A 22043-nucleotide genomic window follows, 5' to 3' on the forward strand; every position below is an offset into this window, starting at 1 on the left:
CCTAGAAGCACTAGAACTACTAGAACTTCAGTCTTTTCCCTTCAAGAAGAAATCTACCTATTTATATTTATTGGCAGCTAAGTTTATAATGGTGCATCTATTTTCCCAGTGCAAAGCCAAATTCCAACAGAGATTTGTGCATAAACTTTGAAAGAAGATTGGTGTGTTCACCAAACATAACTATAGAAATATTCATTTCTAGTCAGCCTTAAGCCAGGTTTGTTTTGGAAATTAAAGTAAGTATTCCTGAAGCCAACATTATAAATTTTCAAAGATAGGTGTTTATAAAAACCTCTCTTGGAAGAGAGGAAGCAGAAATTGCAACAACTCATTACAGAACTGTTGATCAGAGCTGAACTGCACACAAGCATACTGCTGCCTGCCCAAAGAACACCTCAAACTCCTGCAGCTCCACCACATGTAAAAATGGAGAACTGAAAATCAAGTGCCCAGCTGACATCAGGACATTCAAGCTATACAAGGTAATAAATACCTGCTGTACGGAATCCAACCAAAGGTAACTGATTTAATTACACTGAGACATGTTTGCCCATAAACATTTAAATTAGAAATGTTTCTTCACTGTATTTTTCCCACTTATTTAATCTCCGGATTCATGAGATTAGCGCTGCAGCACAAGCACTTCCTGTTGCTTGGCTTCTTGAGCTCGAATGAAAACTGAATTCCCTGTCTGCCTAAGGCCTACAAATCCTTACCTTGCTCAGACCATAGAGATCCAGTATTTTTCTCTCAACCACAGGGATTTTTAAATTTGATCCTTGGAGTTCCCAAAATTTTGCTAACTGATCCAAGAAGTCCAGTTTCACTCTTGTCATTGCCTGGAATCAGTAAAGGTAGACAATCACGTACATTCAAGACCAAATGGGACAAAGCCTTACAGTCCTGAGAGAAAACAAGGTAAGTTTTTATACTGTTTCCATTTTCAACACCCAACCTGGCAGGGGAGGTCTTTCTTTGTCAGGTTAAAAAAACTTAGGAATAGAAACGCTATTAAAAAGAAGAATCTTTACAAAAATAAAATTATATATGCTTTTCTCTCTGCATTTAAGACCATTTAAATTAAATTCCCACCAAATTAATTTCTTGGTCTGATGATAGCAAAATGCATGCTTATGAAATAATCAGCATCCCAGGGAGAAACACAGGAACAATTATTAAAATATACACTGGTGGGGAGGAGGGGAATTACAAACAGATTTTTATATATATGCTTTAACCACACAAAGGACCTCGTCCCTGGGGTAATTCTGGAGTACTCAAATCACTTTCCATAAGGAGACCCATTTACAAGCCAAATGACATTTTGGTATGTGAACAAAGCAAGGCTTTGAGAAACGTTGTAGAGAAAATGAAAAACCGGGACAGAATGGAGGTCACACTGCTTTCAAGAGAGCTCACATAAGTTTTTAAATCATAAAATTAACCAGCTATAATAAGCCTATAAAAAATCATTTTAAGGCTTTAAAGGCATTATCACAACAGCATGAGGTAACCAGAGACATCAGAGCAGCAGTAAATATTTTAAGAGGAAAAAAATCATGCCTGTGAAGCTCTGAAGGCTAGACAGTGGCTGCTCTTACTACACACATGATATTTGGAATTCATTTTAGACACTTCCAGCTGAATGTGAAAAACTCCTGTGGCTATTTTGGGTAATAAAATAAAAACCAGATTTTTCTCAAAGCCACTGAGAATTATTTTATACAAACTCTGCCACGGCCAAGTATAAACATTGATGTGGTCTATGGGCTTCTAAAGTGCCCCCCGTCCAGAAACCTGCCAAGATGCAAATCTCAAGCAGGGAGACCTAGCTCTTGCTTTCAGTGCAAACACAAAATTATATCAACAGTGGAAAAGCTCACCTCCAGCTCATTCAGGCGCTGAATTCGTGGAGTGAATCGAAAACTTTGTACTTCACATGCAAATGGAGGCTGCCAGTCCTAAACAGAGACAGAAAGACATTTTATTGTTTCCAGAATCTTCTCTGAAAAATGCACAAAACCAAACACCCTAATAATGCCTGAGTAAACAAGCTTCCAATAGTAAATTAGTTTCCCAGAACAACTGGTGATATCATTTTCCAATTTTAAGACATTTTTGCGCTTATACAACAATGTTCCTCCCACCATATTTTAGTTTGAAGAAAGATCCTCACAGATTCATAAATGTCATAGAAAACAAGGTTCAAAGCATCTCAGTATGCATTACCTCACGCTAAGCTTAAACATGAGATACACTCTGTGGCTGGTGGCTTATTTATTTACTTTAAAAAAAGAATCCATATATCTTGCACACAGAAAAATCCTCAGTGTCAACAGCAGCTAAGACCAAATCAGGCACATTATAACACAGCTAACGTTTTTCTGTTTGTTCACAGTCATTTCAATAAAGACAGGACCACCAGTCAGGAGCCCAACTCTTCAACAGAAGCAGAGCCTTAAACAAAGACTTTCTCAGCACTGCCAGGGGTGGGTGCAACCCCAAGTGCCTCCCAGCCCCATCTCTCAAAACTGTGCTACGATTCAAAACAAGGAATTCAGCTTTTTAGCACTTTTTACCAAAGCTGCAGTTACAGCAGGCTGTCTACCTGGCAGCAGCTGCACCAGAGGAAGGACACGCCGTTACAGGTGGACAAGCCACACAAAACTATTATTATTTGCTCTGCTGCAGCATATAAAGGCCCCCAGCACAACCTTAAATATTTACAACTCCTAACAACAGAAGAGAGCAATAAATCAGTCAGGTTAGTATGAAACGTCCGATTTAGCAATTACTGCAGGTTGCAAATCAACCCAAGGCGTGCATCCTGTGAAACCCCGCAAGGCAAACAGCTCAGCAGTCCTGGACAAACACAAATGCATCCAACGGCCAGGAAGGTTCCAGTTATCCTCCATGAACAGGATCTGGATCCGTTCCTTGTGGCCTCTCAACCTGAGCTATGCAGCTTATTTTAGAAAGGGCAGCCCCTTGGAGGTCAAGTTTTCACCATGTCGTTAAACCAGCTACACACATTCCGGGAACCAAAACAGGTCAGGAGAGAAAGAACCATGAAATCCAATCAGCAACCCCCATCTCCACACTGTTCTCAGTTACACGCTTTCCTTTCAGGTTTTTACCTCTCTCACTGTTTTCAAGTCTCTTATTAACGGCTGCGTTTGGAGTTTATTTGCACTTTAATAATTTAGCGACCCAAGTGCCTTTTTCCCAGCTGCCCGATGCTCTCCCTGCGATGACCCGCCTTGCCAGACAGGTGACCTCAGGGAAGGACCGGGGAGATGAAGGCGCTGCCTCCCGATGAGCTGTGCCAAACGCAATGCCCGTACACCAACAGCTCGGCCGTTCTCCTCCTAACAGCCTGAAAACTACGTGTATAAATAATGGTCCATTACGAACGAATACCCTTCTTTCTCCCTCTTCCCCCGCCCGGAGCAAGCGTTCGATTTCACCTACAGAGCCTTCCCAGCTTTCTCAAGTCCACTGCTGGCGTTTTGGAAGCGAAAATAGCGTTAAGTCCCGGGCTCGGAAGCCAAGCACTATTGGCTTCCCGGCTGCTCCGAAGCAGCCGCTACAAAGCCCCGCTCGGAGGGCAAAGACTCCACAGGTTCCTCGGCGTCCCTGGCACGGACACCGCGGCCTATGGAAAGCGACACACGAAACCGCGAGCGAGAACGGAGCGCGGGGGAAGGGCCTGCCCGGCCGCTCCCGTCCTCCGCTGGGCCACCGAGAGCCCGGAGCGGCCGGCGCTCCCCGGGGACCCCGCGGGCGCAGCCCCCAAGGCGGGCGGTACCTTGGGGGGCCGGATCTTGCAGATGCCGGTTTTCTCGGCCAGGCCGCGGATGCGGCCGATGAAGCCGAGCGGGTCGCTGAACTCCTCCCAGCTCGGCTCGAACACGGGGCACTCGGGCGGCGGCACGAACTCGGCCGCGTAGCGCGACCCACCGCCCCCCGCCATGGCCGCAGGGGGAGGGGGCCGCCGCCGCCGCCGGGAGCGCAGGGCGGAGCGGGGGACCGGGGGGCTCAGGGGCTGGGCCGGGGGCCGAGGCGCATCCCCGGGCGGCGCTGCCGGGCGGGGTGACGGGACGCGCTGCCGAGCGCCGCTGTCGCTGTCCCGGCCGGGACCGCTCCCCCCGCCAGAGCCCCGCTCCTCGCGGCCCGGCCCGCCGGAAGTGACGCGTAGGCTGAGCCCTCCCCGGAAGTTTTCGCGAGTTGCCTTCCGAGCCAAAAAATAGTCCCGCCGCCACGCTTCTTCTGGCGAGGTGGTTTCCGCTCTCGCCGCTCCCGATGACGCCTCCGCCACAGACTCCAGCTCAAACCCGCCCCGCTCGCCGCCCCTCAGAGCTCTGCGAGGGGCAGGAGGAACCGGGGGCCGGCGAGGGCGGGGCCGCCGCCACTTCCGCCGCGGAGGAATGTGCGACGAAAGGCATGCCTTTCACTTCCGGTTCCGCGGGGCCGCGTCGCCCATTGTCTGTGCCGGACGTCAGGAGCGCCGCCGGAGGCCCCGCCCCGTCCGTGCCCTCAGGAGCCGCCGGTCGGTACCGAATGGAAGCGGCAGAGCGGGGCACGAAGCCGCAAGGATCACCGAGCCCAGCGCCTGGCCCTGCACAGCACCATCCCCAAGAGTCCCACGCTGTACCCGGGAGCGCTGGCAGGCTGGGGCTGTGCCCGCTGCCCTGGGGAGCTGTTCCCAAAACACCCTCTGGGGGAAAAACCTTTTCCTGCTCCCCAAGCCAAACCTGCCCTGGCCCAGCTCCGGGCCATTCCCTCGGCTCCTGTCACTGTCACCAAAAAGAGATAAATGCCTGCCTCTCCTCTTCCCCTCACAAGGAAGCTGAAAAATGTGATGGGGGAGAGCCTCATGCTTTTTTAAGTAAGCCTTTTTCTTTCTTGTCATACAGAAAGATCATGTCTTTAAACAAAGTGTTAAGGAAGAAAGAACCCTGGCTTATTACTGAGGAATTCGTTTTTTCTCCAGCACACTTAATAAATTAGGAAATCGTTTGATGCATAAATGGCAGCGCTGCTAACAGGTACTACTGGGAATACGTGAGGAGGATGAGGCTAAAAGGCGTCGGGATAACCTAAAGAACACATTCAATTCAGCCAGAATTTGAGCCAGTAACTTCTGTCTGCTTCCGAATGCCAGATTATTTACAAAGGAAAAGGGGCGTGTTTCGCTGCTGAGGATAAAGGTGATTTTTATTTTGCCCTCACACCAGCGGGCTCGGTGGGCGCAGGCCCCGCGCTCCTCCCTGCGGCCCGGCCGCGCACGCGCCGAGAGCCCTCCGCCCGCCCCGCGACTACAACTCCCAGACGCGCACGCGCCGAGCCGCTGCCGCCCGTGTCGCGAGCGCTGATTGGCGCGAGGAGACGGCGCCGCATGAAAGCCTGTCTGTGATTGGAGGAGGCGGCGGGGCGCCGTTTAAGCCGCGGCGGGCGCAGGGTGGCGGTTGTTTGGCCGTTGGGGCCGTGAGCAGGCGGCGGCGGGAGCCCCATCCCGGGGCCTCTATCCCGGGGCTTTTCCAGCGGGGATCCCGCCGGGCGCCCCCCTCCGCCCGCCTGCCCAGGTGCCCGAAGCCGCCGTCCCCCGCCCACGGACACCCTGGCGCTCCGCAGGGGCGCGATGAGCGCGGTGGACTGCACGGCGGGGGCTCCGCGCTGCGCAAGGTAGCGGGTGGTGGGCCTGCTCCTGCCGGGACAGCGCGGCTCCCGGAGCCCTTTCCTTACTGCCTGCTACAGCCCTTTGCCGTAGGACACCTTTTGGTCTGCTCCTGTGCCTGCTGCGCCTCCTTGTTCTTCCATCTTTCCCTTTCTGCTGCTCTGCAGCTCCGCAGCAAAGCTCTCACCTCGTGCCTGGTGGCCTCTTTCCTTACAGTGTTATTACTCTAAGTGTACTGTTTGAGGCGTTTCTGGTCCTGCAGCAAGCTCCTGCAAGCAATACTTCCACTTTTGCGTTTTTAATGCTTTCCTATGGTGCCCGGAGTTTTCCTGGATGTCCACTGGGATTCTGATTCAAGCAGCTTTTGTGAGTGGCTCCATAAAGGTCACCATTGCCTCAGTGTCACCTACCAAACCACTTTCTCATCAGAATTCCTGATTCTTCAGGACCACATTCTGAACTGTGTTTTCACTAAGCAACCCTAGTCAAGCCTCTAGTCAAGAGACTTCATAGCTCCTGTTATTTATAGTATCATGCACAAAAAAAAGTTTGTTATACCAGTATAAATAATGAACACTTCCTAAGGTTTTGGATTTTTTTTTTAACTCTGCAGCTCTATTTGCAAATTTGGTGATTGTTTGAAGAGATTAAATGTTTAAATGAACTAGATACTGTTTTGAGGAAAAATACAGTATGTAATTATACATATCCTTGATGCAATTTATATAACATTGATTTGCTTTCCACGTAGCACTTGAACATAAGATTCAAGAATTTGGCAGTTTGTATTTCAGTCTTGAGAGTGGACAAGCTATGTGGATGAGAGCATCAAGTACACCAGAAAGGAAAGCACATCGATTCCTACATCTACACCTTAAAGTACAGTAGCTGGTGCATCAGCTAGCCTGAATTATCTTTATTTGATGGTCTGTGTTCAGAAAGTGGTTTTCTCTCTGGGTGTCAGATAGCGACTGTCACAGATTGTTTTCCTGTTTATTTCATGGTGGTTGCTGCTTCTAATTGAACAGCAATGGGCTTTTTATCCCCTGAGTTCTGACCTTCTGCTCTTTTATTATTATTATTATCATCTATTATTTTTCTCCTCTTTTCATAGTCATGCTCCCCAAATAATGTATAAGGCTTTGCTTCCATAACATTTCTTTTATGTTTTCCATCGGTTGGACCCTCCTCCCCTGCACAATACACCTGCAAGCTGCTTTTTCTCAAAGTTCTTGGTTCTTCTAAATGTCATGGTCTCCTGTGAATGCCCAGAGAGCAGTCAAGCTAATGTGTGTTTTAAACTGAACCTGTGTAAAAATTTAAAATCTCTTTATCTACTTTAGGAAGTGCTTTAATTTTCCTGTCTGAAGCTTACATGTCATCAGAGATTTTCTTTGTCCAGGCTGCCAACCCCCCGTGCCTCTTCCAGATCTGCTGAGTCCCACTCTCCAAGCCAGGAGGACTTGATTTCTCTCCCATCAGTCAGTGAGCGCTTGGCCCATCTTAACCCTTCCCAGGAGCTCCTGGAATATTACCGCAAGAAGATTGCTGACTTCGATGAGGAACACGAGGAGCTGATAAAAAGGCTGGAGAAATACAAGCAAACCTATGATGAGCAGGTTAGCAAATGAGTTTTTGAGCAATGATGGAATCCATTTACAAGCTTGGTATTTTTATTCAGTTGAAAACTCAGCACAGAAGTCTTGGGATTCACCAGTAACATGGTAGAGCTAGGAAGAAAGAAGTAGATTTTGGGGGTTGATTTTAAAATCTAGCTGTCTGTCCAGTGTCAAATCAAATGGAACCATGTCTGTAGGATGTTCTTATAAAGTTGTTATGGCTTGGTTATATCTTCACAGTGAGAATTTTGCTTCTTTTTTTTTATATTAAGGCCCGAGTTTAGATGCTCATTTCCCATGTGGTCCAGCTTCTTTCCCTTGCTTTGTGTAGTGAAGGAATGCTCTTTTGTTCAAACTTAATAGGTTTTAACTTATAGATATAATTTGTATTTACTGTGGTGGAATTCATAAGTTTGGCTATAAGCTGTTAAACAGAAATCTGAAAATTTGCCTTTTAAGAGGAAGAAGTCTCGCAGAATATTTGCAAGATATGCAGTGCTCTGGTATGGGCTATAGCATGAATCTGCCTAGCAGTCATCTTTGTGTAATTGTGGATGGTTCTTTGGGAATAAAGCAGTCACTTCTGAGGTGATTGAGCTGCCTCCTCAAGCACTGGCCATGCTTGAAGCAGTCTGAAAGTCCTTGGGGAAGTATGTACTGTGCATCTTACTGTGGTGTGGGAAAAAGAGGGGCAGGCTGCAAAATGAATGGTTACAATGAATTCTTACAAGAATGGTTGATAGCTTCCTGCACCAGGTAGAAAAAATGAGACACAGTAACTAGCTGCTCGATGCTTAGTAACTTAGCTCACTGCTAAACCAGACAGATATTTTAATGTTTATTCTTCAGTGATTTATTTCAAAAGTAAATGCTGTTACAGGGGCTTTGCCAGGTTTTTGTTGATGTCAGACTCTCCATACCTGCTCCTTACCTTCTGCCAGTGTGGAAGTGCAACCGTTGGAAGCTGGAGACCCAAGCTGAGGCCTTATTTCACTGCTCTGTAGTGACAGTGATTCTCAGGGCTCTGAACTCTCAGCTGAAACATTTTAAAATAATTTTTCCAATGCTGCCCTCATCTGGCAAATATTATAGGAAAATAAAATAGCTCTTGAGCTGTCTGTCCTATGCCAGTTCCAGACTCAGAGCACAAGTTTGTCCAGTGCTCTGTTTTTAAGTACCTCCCTCTCTCCACTCAGCACCAGTTGCAGTGGGAAGTCCGCCACTTGGAAGAGGAGATTGCAGAGCTGCAGAAGGCTTTGAGTGATATGCAGGTGTTCCTCTTCCAGGAGAAGGAGCAAGTCCTCCGCCTGTACTCGGAGAATGACCGGCTGAAACTCAGGTGGGCTGGCTTGTGGGGGAAGCTGAGGCACTGCCAGCAGCGCTTCCTGTGCTGTGTTCTCAGCCACACCTGCAGTCCTCAGGGCAGCAATCATTCCACACTTCTTAGGGTGGGCTCCTAGGAAATCATACCAGTGTTGGAGGCACGGTGCAATCTCTCGGGCTGCTAAATATGTTTCCACTTACTATTCCTCTTATTCTGCTAGTAGAGGGAAGAGCAGGAATTGAACATTGGTTCAAATTTGAATTGCCTATTACAGTTTGAATGTGAAGTTTTGATTGAAGCTGTCTCTGGGGGGTTGACCTTGGCTGGATACCAGGTGCTCACCAAGACTCTTTATCACTCACCTCCTCTGCTGGACAGGGGAGAGAAAACACAAGAAAAGACTCATGGGTCAAGATAAGGACAGAGATCATTTGCCAGTTACCATCACAGGCAAAACAGACTTGACTGGGGGAAATTATGAACAATTAAGTGACCAGAGGGCTGGAGCCTCTGTCTTACAAAGACAGGCTGAGAGAGTGGAGGCTGCTCAGCCTTGAGAAGGCTCCAGGGAGCCCTTATAGCAGCCTTCTCACACTTAGAGGGCCTACAAGAGAGCTGGAGAGGGACAGGAGCATGCAGTGACAGGACAGGAGGGGGATGCCTTTTACAGCAAGACGATGGGTTTAGATTAGTTGTTGGCAGGAAATTCTCCACTATGAAGATGGTGAGGTACTGCAACAAGTTGCCAAGAGAAGCTGTGGATGCTTCATCCTTGGAAATGTTCAAGGCCAGGTTGGATGGGTCTCTGAGAAACCTGGTCTAGTGGAAGGTTCCCTGCCTGTGGCAAGGGGCTTGAAACTAGAGGATCTCTAAGGTCCCTCCCAACCCAAATCATTCAATGAAATCAGAGTAGGATAATGAGAATCAAACCCAGATCTTAAAGCACCTTTCCCCCACACCTCTCTTCTTCCAGCTCAGCTTTACTCATTAATCTTCTACCTCCTCCTCCTGAGGAGCACAGGGGGGCAGGGCATGGGGGTTGTGATCAATTCATTACATATTGTCTCTGCTACTTGTTCCTCTTCACTCTCTCTCCTGTCCACCACTAATTTTTCCATTAAAGATTTAAGAACTTAAAACATGTGTTGGTGTGTTTTGGCACTTCTCAGGAGTGTGATAAAAAAATCTGATACAGCCCTTAGTGTAGTTTGCTTTTATAACAATGGACACTTACAACCTGAAAGAATTTTAGGTAGTTCATAACTCTTAATGCAAATTCTTTCCACCATGTGCTCTCATAGCTGCCTACATAGTATTGTCATACTTGAAAAGAGAAATGCTCTGCAATCTCAGCAAAATTGGTGGTGTTCTTGTATTGGCAGCATCAGGAATGTCTTTGGGAGCTTGTTTTTAAAACTGTATTCTCAAGAACTGCAACAGGTTGGAAAACGTGCAAGCATCTACAGTTAAACTAAAAGGACAGTGTGTCACAGTGTTGTGATGTATTTTAAAAAAATCTGCTGACCACTTCCTTTGTATTCCAGGGAATTGGAGGACAGAAAAAAAATCCAACAACTCCTGGCTGTACTGGGAGCAGATGCAGGAGAAGTTACATACTTTCATAAGGAGCCTCCACATAAGGCAAGTTGCATTTTTCTGTACCTCTCCTCTTTGGATTGTAACATGAGTATCTGTATCCCAGAGTCTGACCACAGACCAGATCTGCCCCACAAGTCAAAGGTTGCTAAATGAGCCCAAAGCAAGAGGGGTCTGTGGGTTTTAGTAGAAATGCTGAAAGGTAAGTAAGAACAAGCACACTGAAAGTAGGATCAGCCTCCTTCTGCATTCAAAACACACCTCCAGGTCAGCCTCTGAAATGTCAGATAGGAGTCTGAAGTCATCTGGCAAATGGTTGTCAAGAAGATGGCAAGAACACTAGAAAAAGGAAAAAAAGTGCAGGAAATGACTAGGCACAGTGTTTGAAGCTCAGCTGTCTCAGAATGCCTGTCTCTTAGAGCTTCAGTAAAGAAGTCTGTGTCAAGGTTGCTGCAGCAGTTTCCTGGACAGAAGACTGCTGAAGAACCATCCCCTCCAGACAAGATTGTGTTGCATATTTCAGAAATGTTGAATTGTTTAAATGGTAGTGCATATGATGTGCAACGTAGTTGAACCTACTCAAGAAAGTCATGAGTGACTTGGATATACAGGGACTATGATGGAAATACAGGATTTATTATGGAATAAGGTGCAGAAAAAGGCTTAAATATGCTGCATTGTTCATGGTTGCTGTGCACTGCTCAAGCTCTTCAAAAATCTTGCAGAAGCTTTAAAATTCGTGGTTTAGGGTAGCTCTATAATTAGGCCTGTTATGTTATATCAACCTGAAGATGAGCATTGGGGCTATAACCTGCTCTTTCATGGCCTCCTTTTTTTCAGGTGGGTTTCAGTTCAACAGTTGAGTTTCAGTATTTTTATCATTTAGCTTTTATCTCAGGCTTGTTCAGTATCTTGAATGTGCTGATAAATGAAGCTTCATGCTTCTCTGTCTTGCTGAGACAAGGAGGAGTATAAAAGAAGGAAATAGCATCATCTTCACCTTCCTCTTCTCTCTGACTCCAAAATGCTCTTTTTCCTGCTGAGGGTGCCGATTTTCATCCTAATAAAGCCATCAAAGGCAGAATTACTTTCCACTTCTTCTGGTGAAAAATGTAGAGGCAGTAATGGCAAAACTCAGCTGTGACAAAGGAAACTTTTCAACATGGGCATTACGATTTTGAATGTCTTCCTTGCATTGTGGTAGAAGTAATAAGGTAATGCTGTTCTTGTGTATATCTCATTTTAACTTTTTAAGATTTGTTCTTAACCATTGCAGCTTTGGGGAAGTAGATGCTCAGTGCAGATGTCTTGTTTCTGTAGGTTACTGTTCTGCAAAGGCCAGCAGAGACCCAGGAAGGAGATGATGTTTCTAGCACAGGTACTGCACCAAGCTGAGTGACAGCAGCTCAGCTCTTGCTGTTTTTGTGTGTCTGTCTCCTGTATGCCAAAATAATCCCTGTCTGTGAATGCTTTGATAAATCTCCATTAAGTTTCCTAAATGTATCCAAACGTATCCATGCAGTACTCTTGGCTTCCCTTCAACATCCTTTAAAATAGCCTTATGTGGCTCTGGTGTCACTGATGTGCCCAGCTAAGGAGGAGGCTGCAGGACCCTCACGTGGTTGTTCTGGAGCTGTGCAGGTACCAGCTGGCCAGGCACCTTTGCCTCAGCCTCTCCAAGCTGTGAGGCTCTGCTTGCCTTTAGTGCAGACAGTAGTGTGCCTCCATCTGCCTACATACTCATTTTCTCATTATTGTCTCATCAAATTGACTGAAATTAGCCAACAAGCTCAAAACTCATTGAAGCCTTGATGCTTGTGCAGCTGTGGTATCTGCCTATTCATCATTTATTTTAAGAAAACATGTCAAGTTTTCTTTCTATATATGCCAACAAAATTAGAAGGGTGCCTAAATACTGCAATATGATAGAGGAGATGAAGGTATGTGATCACCCAAAGTTCTAGAATTCTTTTCTTTCAGCTTACCCTCCTGGAAGTCCTTGTGACTGTAGCAGTGGCAACCTTTTAACTGTTCCTGTAGGCCCACCAGAACACAAATATGTCATGCTTGGAAGGGTACTGCAAGTACATTGGAAAACCATTTACTTCTTTAAATTTCTTCAGTAGGCACGGAGAAGAGCACTTCAAAACTAACAGCCAAAGGAGAGAAAACAGGAAGTTCTGAGAGATATCAAAAACATGATGAAACACTTCTACTACAGGTAAAAACATCAGCTAACTGGTGGACATAATTGCTGGCTTGCAGAGAACTAAGATAAAAAAATATGCTGTCTGCTTAGATAAGTTGTAAATGTACCAGTTGTATAAATCCCTGCATCTTACTATGGATTCACACTTTGTCAGCTTACTTAGATGTTTCTTTGCTGGGAATGTAAAATTCAGGAGCTGATTCTGGAAGCTTTATGTAAGCAGATGTTCCAGTAATGTCAACTGAAATATGCTGTCCTTAAGTATAGAATGTGTAATTGATGTGAACTCCCATAATTTGATAGCAGATACGAATTTACATTAAACCCACTGAGGATGTGCAGGGTTGGGTGTTTTGTGGAAGTGTGACAAAAGCAGTGTGTTTGAGACAGCATTAGGCAGCCCCCACAAGGTGCACTGATACAATGAAATGTTCCCTTTTCTAGACTTCCATAAAAGTTTAGGTACAGGTAGCATGACAGAATGAAACATAAAATGTGCAGAATCATAAGTTGTATGTAAAGTATGAGGAAGGATGAATCAAGAAGAGCAAATAATGGACAAACTTGTACAGCAGATGGTGGTTGTTGTTTTCATTATTATTATTATTTGTTCAAGCAAAGGTACAGAAGTGTCTCTGCATATTCCACTGCATTTGCTAGATTTAAATTGTGCAATTTAAATTTTAACAATATAAAAAACAAAAGTTTGAGGAATTAGAACTGCCAAAGGTGTGTTATCAGGTACAGTTTTTGACCTAAATCTTGGAATTTAAGAGATTTGCAAGGAGAGGAGCAGAGCTGGTGTGAGGGCTTGTTCTGTAATGCCTTTGTTTGTTTGTGCAGGTGAAGGCTCTGCAAGCTCAGCTGGAAGAACAGACACGATTAACCAAGGAACAGGTTGAGGCACTTCTCGAGGACAGGAGGATTCAGATGGAGGAGGCTGAGGTCCGGCATCGGAGGGACCAGGACAAGATAAAAGCTATAACAGAAAAGTGAGTGTGGGAGCATGACCAGGGTGTAGTCATGAGATGAGAAGAGAGGGAGCAATAGAAATGTTATGACTTGCAGTGTGTTGCTTCCTGCAGCAGGCAGAAAAGCAAATTATGCAGCCATCTGGTAATGTGTGTGGAAGATGAGTGGAATAATCTGCTTATTAAAAATCCTCTCTCACAAAAGCACTTCTTTCATTAGATGAGAAGAGTTAAACTCACATTTAGACCACCTGTCTTCTCTTGTGCTTTTTCTGACTTGCAGTGATGACTGATGAAATTAGGGTAGGCACTAGGAAAGAAGTTAACTCCACTGGGTTCCCTTTTTGCAGGCTCCACAAAACCCAAAATCTCTTATATGAGAGTACCCGTGACTTTCTGCAGCTCAAGTTTAATACCAGAGCCAATGAGAAAGCATGGATGGCAGAGAAGGATAGTCTGTTGAGGAAACTGGCCAAAGATCTGGATCACCTTGTTTTCAGCACAGAGTCAGGAAAAAAGAAGCAGAAAGAGCTGAAGAAGATGATTCAAGAAAATGATGGAGCTTCAAAACTCCAGAGCAGAGAAGTAAAGGTAATTTTATTTGTTTGTTTTTGTAGAGGCTCTTTAACGGTTTTTGACTAGAAAATTGCAAGCACCTTGACTTTGGCACAATAGACAGTCACTAGGAGCAGTTTCAAGGTTGTACTGGAGTGCCTTAAGTTATATTGTTGTTGCCACTAATCTAAATAAAAAACCTCTCCTGCTTCAAAATCAGCATCATTTTCAAATTTCAGGTAAAATGTGTAGCTAGGATTGATGGTAGCATGTCACTGTCAGTTTCTTCCATGCCCAGAATTAATTCTGTAAGCCGTGTGACAAGCGGGGCCAACAGTTTTTAACCTGCTGATTGCGCGTGGCTCTCTGTTCCTCTCTGAGCTAATGGTCGTGGAATGCTGTGTGTGGATCTTCCTTGCTGCTCTCAGGGGAGAATGGGTCCTCTCAGTTGATGCCTTCCTGCTCTTCTCTAGCAGTCTCAATTTTTATTCCTCTTCCACTTCCAGTGAGAAGCTGGGAGGTCGGAATAAGGAGTCAGAAAGCAAACAAGTAACAGGGAGTTGTTCCCATCTACCCCTGAAATGCAGTACTGGGCAAGCAGCTGTGAAAGGGGAGTTACAGCCTTAGTTCAATGTTATTGTTAATGATGAGCAGTCATACAAAACTGGTAACTTAATTCAAGGGTTTTGGTAATGGGACTGATGTTAGAATATTGTCCTCACATACTTATGAGCTCTAGTTCCAGTTGTTAATTTCTATCTTCCTGTCACACTGACAGTGTTATCACACTTGCATGTCCAGGGCAGGGGAAGTTTTGTAAGCAGAGTCTTGAGTTAATTCTTTCTCTTCCTCCTCTGTCCTAGTTCCTGCAAGACAAGCTAACTCAGGAAAAGCACCTGTCACACATGTACAGAGAGCAGTGTGTCTCCCTGGAAGGGGAGGTGGCTAGGATCCGTGAGGAGAGAGATGCTGGCAAAGAACTCTTTAAGGTAATTAGTCTGTAATCACCTGCTGGCTGTGAGATGATCTTGCAGCTTTTATTTTGTACAGCCTACTGAGTTTTCATCTCCATAGGATCGCTCAGAGAAGATGATGAAGCGCCTGAAACTGGTGACTCAGCGATGTGAAGCCTTGGAAAAACGTCGGAGTATGGAAGTAGAGGGCTTCAAGAATGATGTTAAACAGCTGCAGCAGAGACTGAAAAATGTAGAGAAGCAGATTTATAAGGTAGCAGCTAAGCTTTTCTGAGGCAGACTGTTGGGGGATTATCCTATAGAGGTGTATTCTCAGCATTTAATGTAGATTTTACCCTAGGGTTAAGGAAATAATTCCTTTTCCAAGTGCTCCTTTAAATATCAGTGTCTGACAAAACGTGCTTCCTCTGTATTTTACAAAGCAAAAAAAGATTTGTCTTTGTTTATCAATTAGGCATCAAGCTTACCAGGATGTCTTGGCTATATGTTAGCTGTGTATTTTTGTTTCCACTCTCAAAATTTCATATGTGATACCTGTATCTTACTTAGCTGTCTCAAAATTGCAAGGCAGTAGTTTGATTCAGAAATTTATCCTGCAAAGAGAATGATTTTTGTTTTCTTTGTGAGAGCCCCAGTGTTTGGTTCTGTTCCAAAGAGGTAAGATCATTCTTAAGTATTGTTAACATTCTGTTTATTACTTTAATATGTCATCTGTGACTTTGTGAAAATCACTGCGGAAGCAATGGCTGGAAACTGAAGCTGTGTTCTCTGCAGTAGCATCCAGATGTGCAGATGAACATCAGAACAGCTTAGAGGGAAAGGCACAACCTTGATGTTGCTTGGAGTTCAGGTTGAGGCATTTATCTATAATAAGCATGGCATAGCTTAGACTTTCCTGAAGGAGTCTGGCAGTGCTACTGGTTCATTCTTTCCCTGTTCTTTTGATACACAGTTGAGTTTATGCAGACTAATGCATTTATTTTGATTAAAATAATCAATTTTATATATATATATATAATGGCCTGTAGGTTTTTCAAGTCTATTCTTTAAGGACTAACAGCAGTATATGAAAGGGGGGAAAGAGTGCATGATGCCTTTACTTCAGACTTGTATGTTTTGTATCTGTGGGTGTGCTCCTCATTGTATTCTCCATTTCTTAACACTGTTAACCACAAGAGGGCAGAGGAACAAAATACTTGAAAGAAGTCTCCAGAGTGATCATGCAATCCTTCTCATCACTTGAGGCTCAAAATGACTAGAGATGACTAAACTTCTTCATTTGCATATTAAAATCTTTGGCCAAGAACTACATGATGACACAACAAGAAACCATAATGGGTCAAGAGAATAGAGGGAATTTAGAGCAGCTTCCAGTGCTGTGCCCTTGAAAGGTGCTGGGCTGGCATGCTATCCAGTTGCAGGGTGACAGGAAATGTCAGCCCTGGCCAGCTTGCCATCAGGAATTCTGATTATCCAGCAGCCTTTGTTCAGCACAAGCCACGTGGCACTGCCTGAGTCAAGGCGTTGGACTTGAGCTGCTCCTGTGTCCTGTGCAGTTCAGAGGCAGCAGCTCAGCCACAGCAGTTAGAACACCTCCACTTTTCATGGCAAAAGATGGGATGTCATCTTAGCTCCTGAGGTACTTAGAACTAGATATGAGTTACTTGATAAGTACTTTAACTTGCCCCTTTTTGTGTGTCTGTAAATAATACAGGAACTAGAAAGGAGTCAGCTCCTTTCTAGTTATTTTCTGTTAAGATTTCTTCCTTGCCAATACTATAGTACAGCAACACAGTGTTATGAAAGCTTTGTTCTTTATTTTTGGCTCTGGAGCACCTTTCTGTTGGTGATGTGCATAATCCTAGTGCTATTAACTTACACCTCCTCTGTGCTGGCTACAAAGGGTCTCCTTTAGAGTTCTCTCCCTTATATACTTAGCATAATACTCCCTAAATTGTATTCTGTACAGCTTTGCTTTTTTTAATCTGTTTTTCTCTTTGTTTTTAGGTGGCTTTGCATTTGGGACCAGACCAGGATCTTGCAATTCTACGTGAGGTCCGCCAAGGAAACAGGCTAACACGTAAAATTCAAGGAGAACTAAAAGACTTAAAAACAAAAATTTACATCTTAGAAGATGAACTACGGCACTGCTGAAGCTGAATTATTATCTGGCATCCTGATTTTAGGAATAGGACATTGCTAGGCTTGACTAGTCACACGCAAGAACAGCTCCTGCTCGTTTGTTTCCTGGCACCCATTGACAGAAGGTTGAGGAAAGCTGCAGTTCATGTCATAAGTCTACAAGAGCCATTCCTAGTGTACCAGATTATATTGCTGTTTGAGCTGAGATGGCACCTGATAAAACTGACTTTAAAAGTACCTGATGACTGATCCATCAGGAGTGTGTGTATGCCTATGTCTTTGTGCTAGGGATCAGTGTATACTGTCCTTTGCCTTTATTTGGGGCATATTATAAATCACATACATGATTGTAATGAAATTATTAACCATAGAAGGATCTACTTGAGGATCTGAATTTTGGCTGACATTTTCCTATGTGAGAAGCAGCTTTTAAAATAGTTTATATAATTACTGTTTTGATGCTTAGCACCTCAGGATGTAACTGGAAATTCTCATATAGAAAGTCTGTACTAAAATGTCTTACATTTGACTCCTGGACAGGATAACTTTTAAAATGGCTCCAGTTTGCTTGGTTTTAACCTAATTGGAACAAACCTAACTGATTTAATATGGTGGGAAAAGATAACCCTTTATAGAACTCTTCTTCAAGGATGAGCAACATTTACATGAGTTCTGAATGCTTGGTGGGGAGAGAGGTACTACACAACTGAAATTCATCTTTCCTTCCCCTTCCTCAAGGTTTTTTTAACACACAGAGGAAACCCTTAACAAGGGGGTCTCATATCTTCCTTAACCACCCTATTGTCTTTGTAGCTCTAAACAAGATCATGGTTTTATGCAGAGAAATCATTCAGCTTTTGCTGCAGCAGTTACTGCTACTGAGCTGTAACAAACTGGACTGGAAGAGCAGGTGCCCAGTTGTTACTTGAGAGCTGTAACTGCTGTAGCAAAAGCTGTAGTGTCAGCAAATCTTGTCCACCTTGCAGCCTGAGAGCAGATCTGTAGTGGAGAAGGGATTTCAATGCCTGTTTCCTCCTTTACCTTTTTTTACCTCGTTTCTGAAGTATACACCACAGAGGCTACTAGCACTTCCTGTCCCTTTGGGAAGAACTTAGTGTGTGAAAGCAGATAATTTCTTCTGGGTGTGGAAGTGGCTGTGCAGATCCTCATTCAGTGTTTCAGGTAGGTATGGAAAAGATGGATGTTTATGTGCTGTGAAGGTTTGGAGAAGGAAGAATTGTTTTTATAGCATGAGCTAAAGCAATGCAGGAGGGGAAATGCCCTTAAGATGTCCATACCCACTTCAGTTGTCTTAACCTTTTTGTGACAAGCCTGCTATCCCTTCTGGTCCTGTACTGTGACTTTTATTCTGTATGTGCTCTCCAGGGCAGTTGATCACAGACTTCAGTGGGAGTGGCTGAGTCTGTCCCTGGGTGCTCAACTGCTCTGCAGCTTGCAAGGGGCTTTTTAAAGGAAGCTTCACTGATCAGTTGAGCTGAAAACACTGAACTGTTCAGAAATGGACAGCTCAGGTAAGGAAGGGGATTTAATCCATCATCCAGTCTCACTGTCTCCTAACTGGCTGGTACTTAGAGAAATCAAGCTAATTAAAGTGAGTTCATCTGTGAAATAACATACTACGGGTTTGAAGGTAAGAGATCAATCCTGTCACAGGGCCTAAAAGGCTGCTTCTGAAAATTGCTGTATAATAAAGCCTTAGCCACTCATTCAGCAGGGTCCATCTACTTAAATTCAGCTGATGGGAACCTAGCAGCAAGGTCTCAAACCTATAGAATCCTGTTTATTTTCAACTCTTCCAAGTTAAAAAATTGCCTGTGAAATGTCATTTTCCTCACTTGAAAGCCATGAAGTTTATCTGGGTAAAGACTTCAAGCTTTGGCATTCAGGTTTGTAAGACTGGGAGGAAGTACTGGGGGAAGAAGGATGTAAATGTTTAATTTCCTGTCTTCCTTACCAATATTCTTTAGACTTCAGAAAGACTGGACAGACTAAAATGACAACATTCCTAATATATCTGCTAGTGTATCAAAATCAAAGTGAAGTTTGAACATGATTCTTAATATGTCACTAGGCTATGGACACTTCCTATGTGAGGGGGGTGGGAGGAAAATTGTGGTATTGTTGCTCTGTAAAGGCATTTTGTTTGGAAGCTGGGATATTTTTCCAAGCACAGGAAGTGCAGAGTATTGTAGATGCTCTTTCTGTGTGACATCACGTGGTCCTGTGAAATGTTGCCAAAACAAATGGGGACCTTCATGCCAAGAGCTGCTTTAAAGAGCCAAGTGCTTCCCACCACTGACAGCTACCCTTTAAAATGTCCACTGCAAAAGGGTTTCCTGGGAGAAGTTCCACCACCTTCATTACTCAATTTTTTCCTACGGTTTTTTGGGTAGAAATCAAAACATATAGTTTACTCCAAAGATTGATTAGCTTTTTTTGCTAATTGAAGTTAGTAATGTGTGACTTGTATCACTTCAATACAGCTAAAGCCAGGTTATGAGTGTAGGAGCACAGAATCTGAAAGATTTGCAAAATGTCTGCTTCTAAGATTAGAATAAAGGTTAGAACTAGACAAATGTTCTTCCTGTGAGCCAAGATACTAAAACATCCCTTGCATAACCAGGAGAAAAATGAGGAGCAGGGGAAACCTTATTGTATTTAAGTAAGAAAGGAGTGCCTACTTTTCAGAAGGAATGTTGAAATATTGGTTAAGGCAGAGAACCACAGATGATTCAGAGGAAGAGAAAAGCTTGTGCAAGAGCTCATTTTGTCTTGCATTAAAAGGACTGATTAATATGTGTCTCTTGAAGACTGAAAACCTCCCAGAGGCCTCTCTGTCGTAGCAGGACAATGCTGAGCAACAAGTAGCCTGAAGTTAGTTTTAAAAAGGCACACATTTTTAACAGGAAGATTGTGCTTTTTCCCTTTATTATAACAAACTAGGTGTGGAGATAACAAATTCACCGTCTCTATCTTCAAATCAAAACATTATTTCACCTCTGGAGAAGGCAGCTTGTTTTAATAAGTTACTGGGTTTGACCCATTAGAACTTAATGAAATATAATGGCATGAGCTAACAGGAAATAATTTAGTGGTTCCTTCTGGCTTCAAACCTGTGATGTATTTACATGCAGTATTTGTTGGAGTTTTTCAGTTTTCATGTAGCTGCTTTAATTATAGGGACGTGCTGTGTCAGCTAAACCTGCACAGCAAGGTTACACAAGGTAAAACAAAACCAAAACTTAAAAAAAATCCCCGGTGATCTTCCTGTATCCCAATCTGCAGTGATTCCCAAGTGAATTGGTGTGACTGCACTGAGGCAGACCAGCACTTCTCACAGGTGTTAGAATGGGTCTAAACAGTAATATAATATATGCTTGTATGCAGTGGCTCTATTTAAATAGCTTATGTAAATAGGATTATCAGTTCAGAAACCCATACATGTTACCACTGTGGATGGACTCTCTGGGCAGCCTGCTCTTCTGCAATTGAAATGTTTCTATGTAGACCAGGAATTCTTTGATAATCAGATAGTATTTCTGAGTCTAGCTGGGAGCAACATGCCTGTGGACTCTGTTCTGGTAGATCTGTTCATACTCATGCAGAGTGATGTTGTTCAGACTTTTAATGAAAGCTCACAACCACATTTAATGTGATGTGCTAGAATGTGTTTGTGCCTGCTCAAAATCCTAATAAAGGTGTCCTATCTCTCCCCATTCAAAGTGGTATCATAGGCCATTAGTATATTATGGACATTTTAAGCGTTTGCTTTCTAATTTTCCTCCAATATTTTGCTTTCCTATTTTCTGGTTGCTTTAAATTGTAAGAAAATACCCCCTTTACTCCCTAAAGAGTTTTCCTTAAATGTGCAAGTCTAGCTGTAGGAATATACACATTTTTAATCTGTGGACTATGCAGGTTTAAAAAATGGGATTATGCACCAAAATATTTTTGGACACAGTGTATGAAGTGTGAGTGGTGGGAGCTGCAGTGATACCTTTTGACTGCTGTCTTTGTAAGGTTTCAGACAAAAAGAGCAAAGTTTAGATTCTTAGCTTGCATCGAAAGTGAAGGACTTTCTGTCCAAAACAGGCCATCAGAGGTAACCAATCTTGAACCCCCTGGCAGGAAACATTTCTGCTGTGAGCTGAAGGATTTGAGAAGAGTGTGGTGGGCTCCTGGTATTTCCCATTTAGCACCAGGTGAGCTGCTGGAGAAAGGGCATCTTTGAATATGGGGTAGAGTGGCTGCCCTTCAAGTTAGCTCCAGAAATACAGCTTGAAAAACAGAGCCCTCAGTAGGGTTGGCTGTTCATTTGCACTGACTAAATTGCGTATTTTAAGAATTGTGATGCTGTTGGACTGGGGACAGATGTGTAAATACAGATTATTTGGGTTTATTCAGAAAACCCAGAAGAGCTTTTAACACAGAAGTGCTTCAGTGTTAAAGCAAGACAATTATTAACTGCACAGGCATGAAGGGATTCATTCTTGAAATGGGTTTGATTTTAATAAAAAGCTCAGGATTTCCCCTGGTGAAGCATGTCTGGGATTTGCTGAATGCTCCTGTGTTGATTCAGAGATTGCTTTCCTTTCACTGTAGACATTTATCTCAGTATGGCATCACTTCTAAACCATCCAGTACAGACGTCTTTCCTCTTCAGTCCTGGCTTGGCTGGGCAGGGAACGCTGCTCATCTCTGAAATGTCTCTGATAACAGGGCTATGATGCATCTTTGGGACTTCTTGAAAAAGTGAGGATGATCAGCACAGTCACTTAAAATATTGAACCAAGTATTATGTTTAAGACAGGGGAAGGAAGAAATTATGCAAGACTAGATTGAAAACATGGACTATAAAATACATATATTCATCTTTTGTTATGGTAAGTATCTAAAGCCTGTGAAGTCTCTGAAAAGTTCTCAGCTTAAAGTATAGAAAAGGCTTTTCCAGGAAG

The 22043-nt window shown here is 43.9% G+C and overlaps 3 protein-coding genes across 6 annotated transcripts in view; 2 read left to right on the forward strand and 1 right to left on the reverse strand.

The window, feature by feature from the left end:
* The window catches only part of KDM5A (lysine demethylase 5A), a 46073-nt gene extending 42100 nt beyond the window's left edge, over positions 1-3973 (reverse strand). For both annotated transcript variants that reach the window (XM_005530542.3, XM_014259336.2), the window contains exons 1-3: positions 3809-3973; positions 1884-1961; positions 717-839 (exon numbers count right to left, since the gene is read on the reverse strand). In XM_005530542.3, the coding sequence (XP_005530599.1) occupies positions 717-839; positions 1884-1961; positions 3809-3973 (366 nt within the window). The remainder of the gene's footprint in view (positions 1-716; positions 840-1883; positions 1962-3808) is intronic.
* A 1496-nt stretch (positions 3974-5469) lies between these two features.
* On the forward strand, positions 5470-20810 carry CCDC77 (coiled-coil domain containing 77). Of its 3 annotated transcripts, none has more exons than XM_014259296.2 (11): positions 5470-5685; positions 7080-7296; positions 8493-8635; positions 10165-10261; positions 11537-11594; positions 12340-12437; positions 13269-13417; positions 13747-13987; positions 14815-14940; positions 15026-15178; positions 16933-20810. In XM_014259296.2, exons 1-11 carry the CDS (start codon positions 5642-5644, stop codon positions 17077-17079), a joined length of 1473 nt encoding a protein of 490 aa, XP_014114771.1. In that variant the 5' UTR covers positions 5470-5641; the 3' UTR covers positions 17080-20810. The 3 variants fall into 3 exon arrangements, with proteins under 3 accessions (XP_014114771.1, XP_014114772.1, XP_087911858.1); XM_014259297.2 differs by having other exon boundaries at positions 12343-12437; XM_088055732.1 differs by having other exon boundaries at positions 7107-7296.
* The window catches only part of B4GALNT3 (beta-1,4-N-acetyl-galactosaminyltransferase 3), a 66092-nt gene continuing 63211 nt past the window's right edge, over positions 19163-22043 (forward strand). The window contains exon 1 of the mRNA XM_088055047.1: positions 19163-19177. Coding sequence (XP_087911173.1) covers positions 19163-19177 — 15 coding nt within the window. The remainder of the gene's footprint in view (positions 19178-22043) is intronic.

The sequence above is a fragment of the Pseudopodoces humilis genome, chromosome 5 (assembly GCF_049639895.1).
Source record: "Pseudopodoces humilis isolate 2021_Gansu_Grassland_sample_001 chromosome 5, ASM4963989v1, whole genome shotgun sequence".
In the NCBI taxonomy this organism is placed as follows: Eukaryota; Metazoa; Chordata; class Aves; order Passeriformes; family Paridae; genus Pseudopodoces; species Pseudopodoces humilis.

Excerpts from the sequence above, each read along its gene's own strand:
- CCDC77 (XM_014259296.2), top strand. The coding sequence starts at position 5,642 with ATGAGCGCGGTGGACTGCACGGCGGGGGCTCCGCGCTGCGCAAG. Across the intron at positions 5,686-7,079 it reads GGGGCTCCGCGCTGCGCAAG|GCTGCCAACCCCCCGTGCCT; the intron begins GTAGCGGGTGGT and ends TTCTTTGTCCAG. Across the intron at positions 14,941-15,025 it reads CTGGCAAAGAACTCTTTAAG|GATCGCTCAGAGAAGATGAT; the intron begins GTAATTAGTCTG and ends TCATCTCCATAG.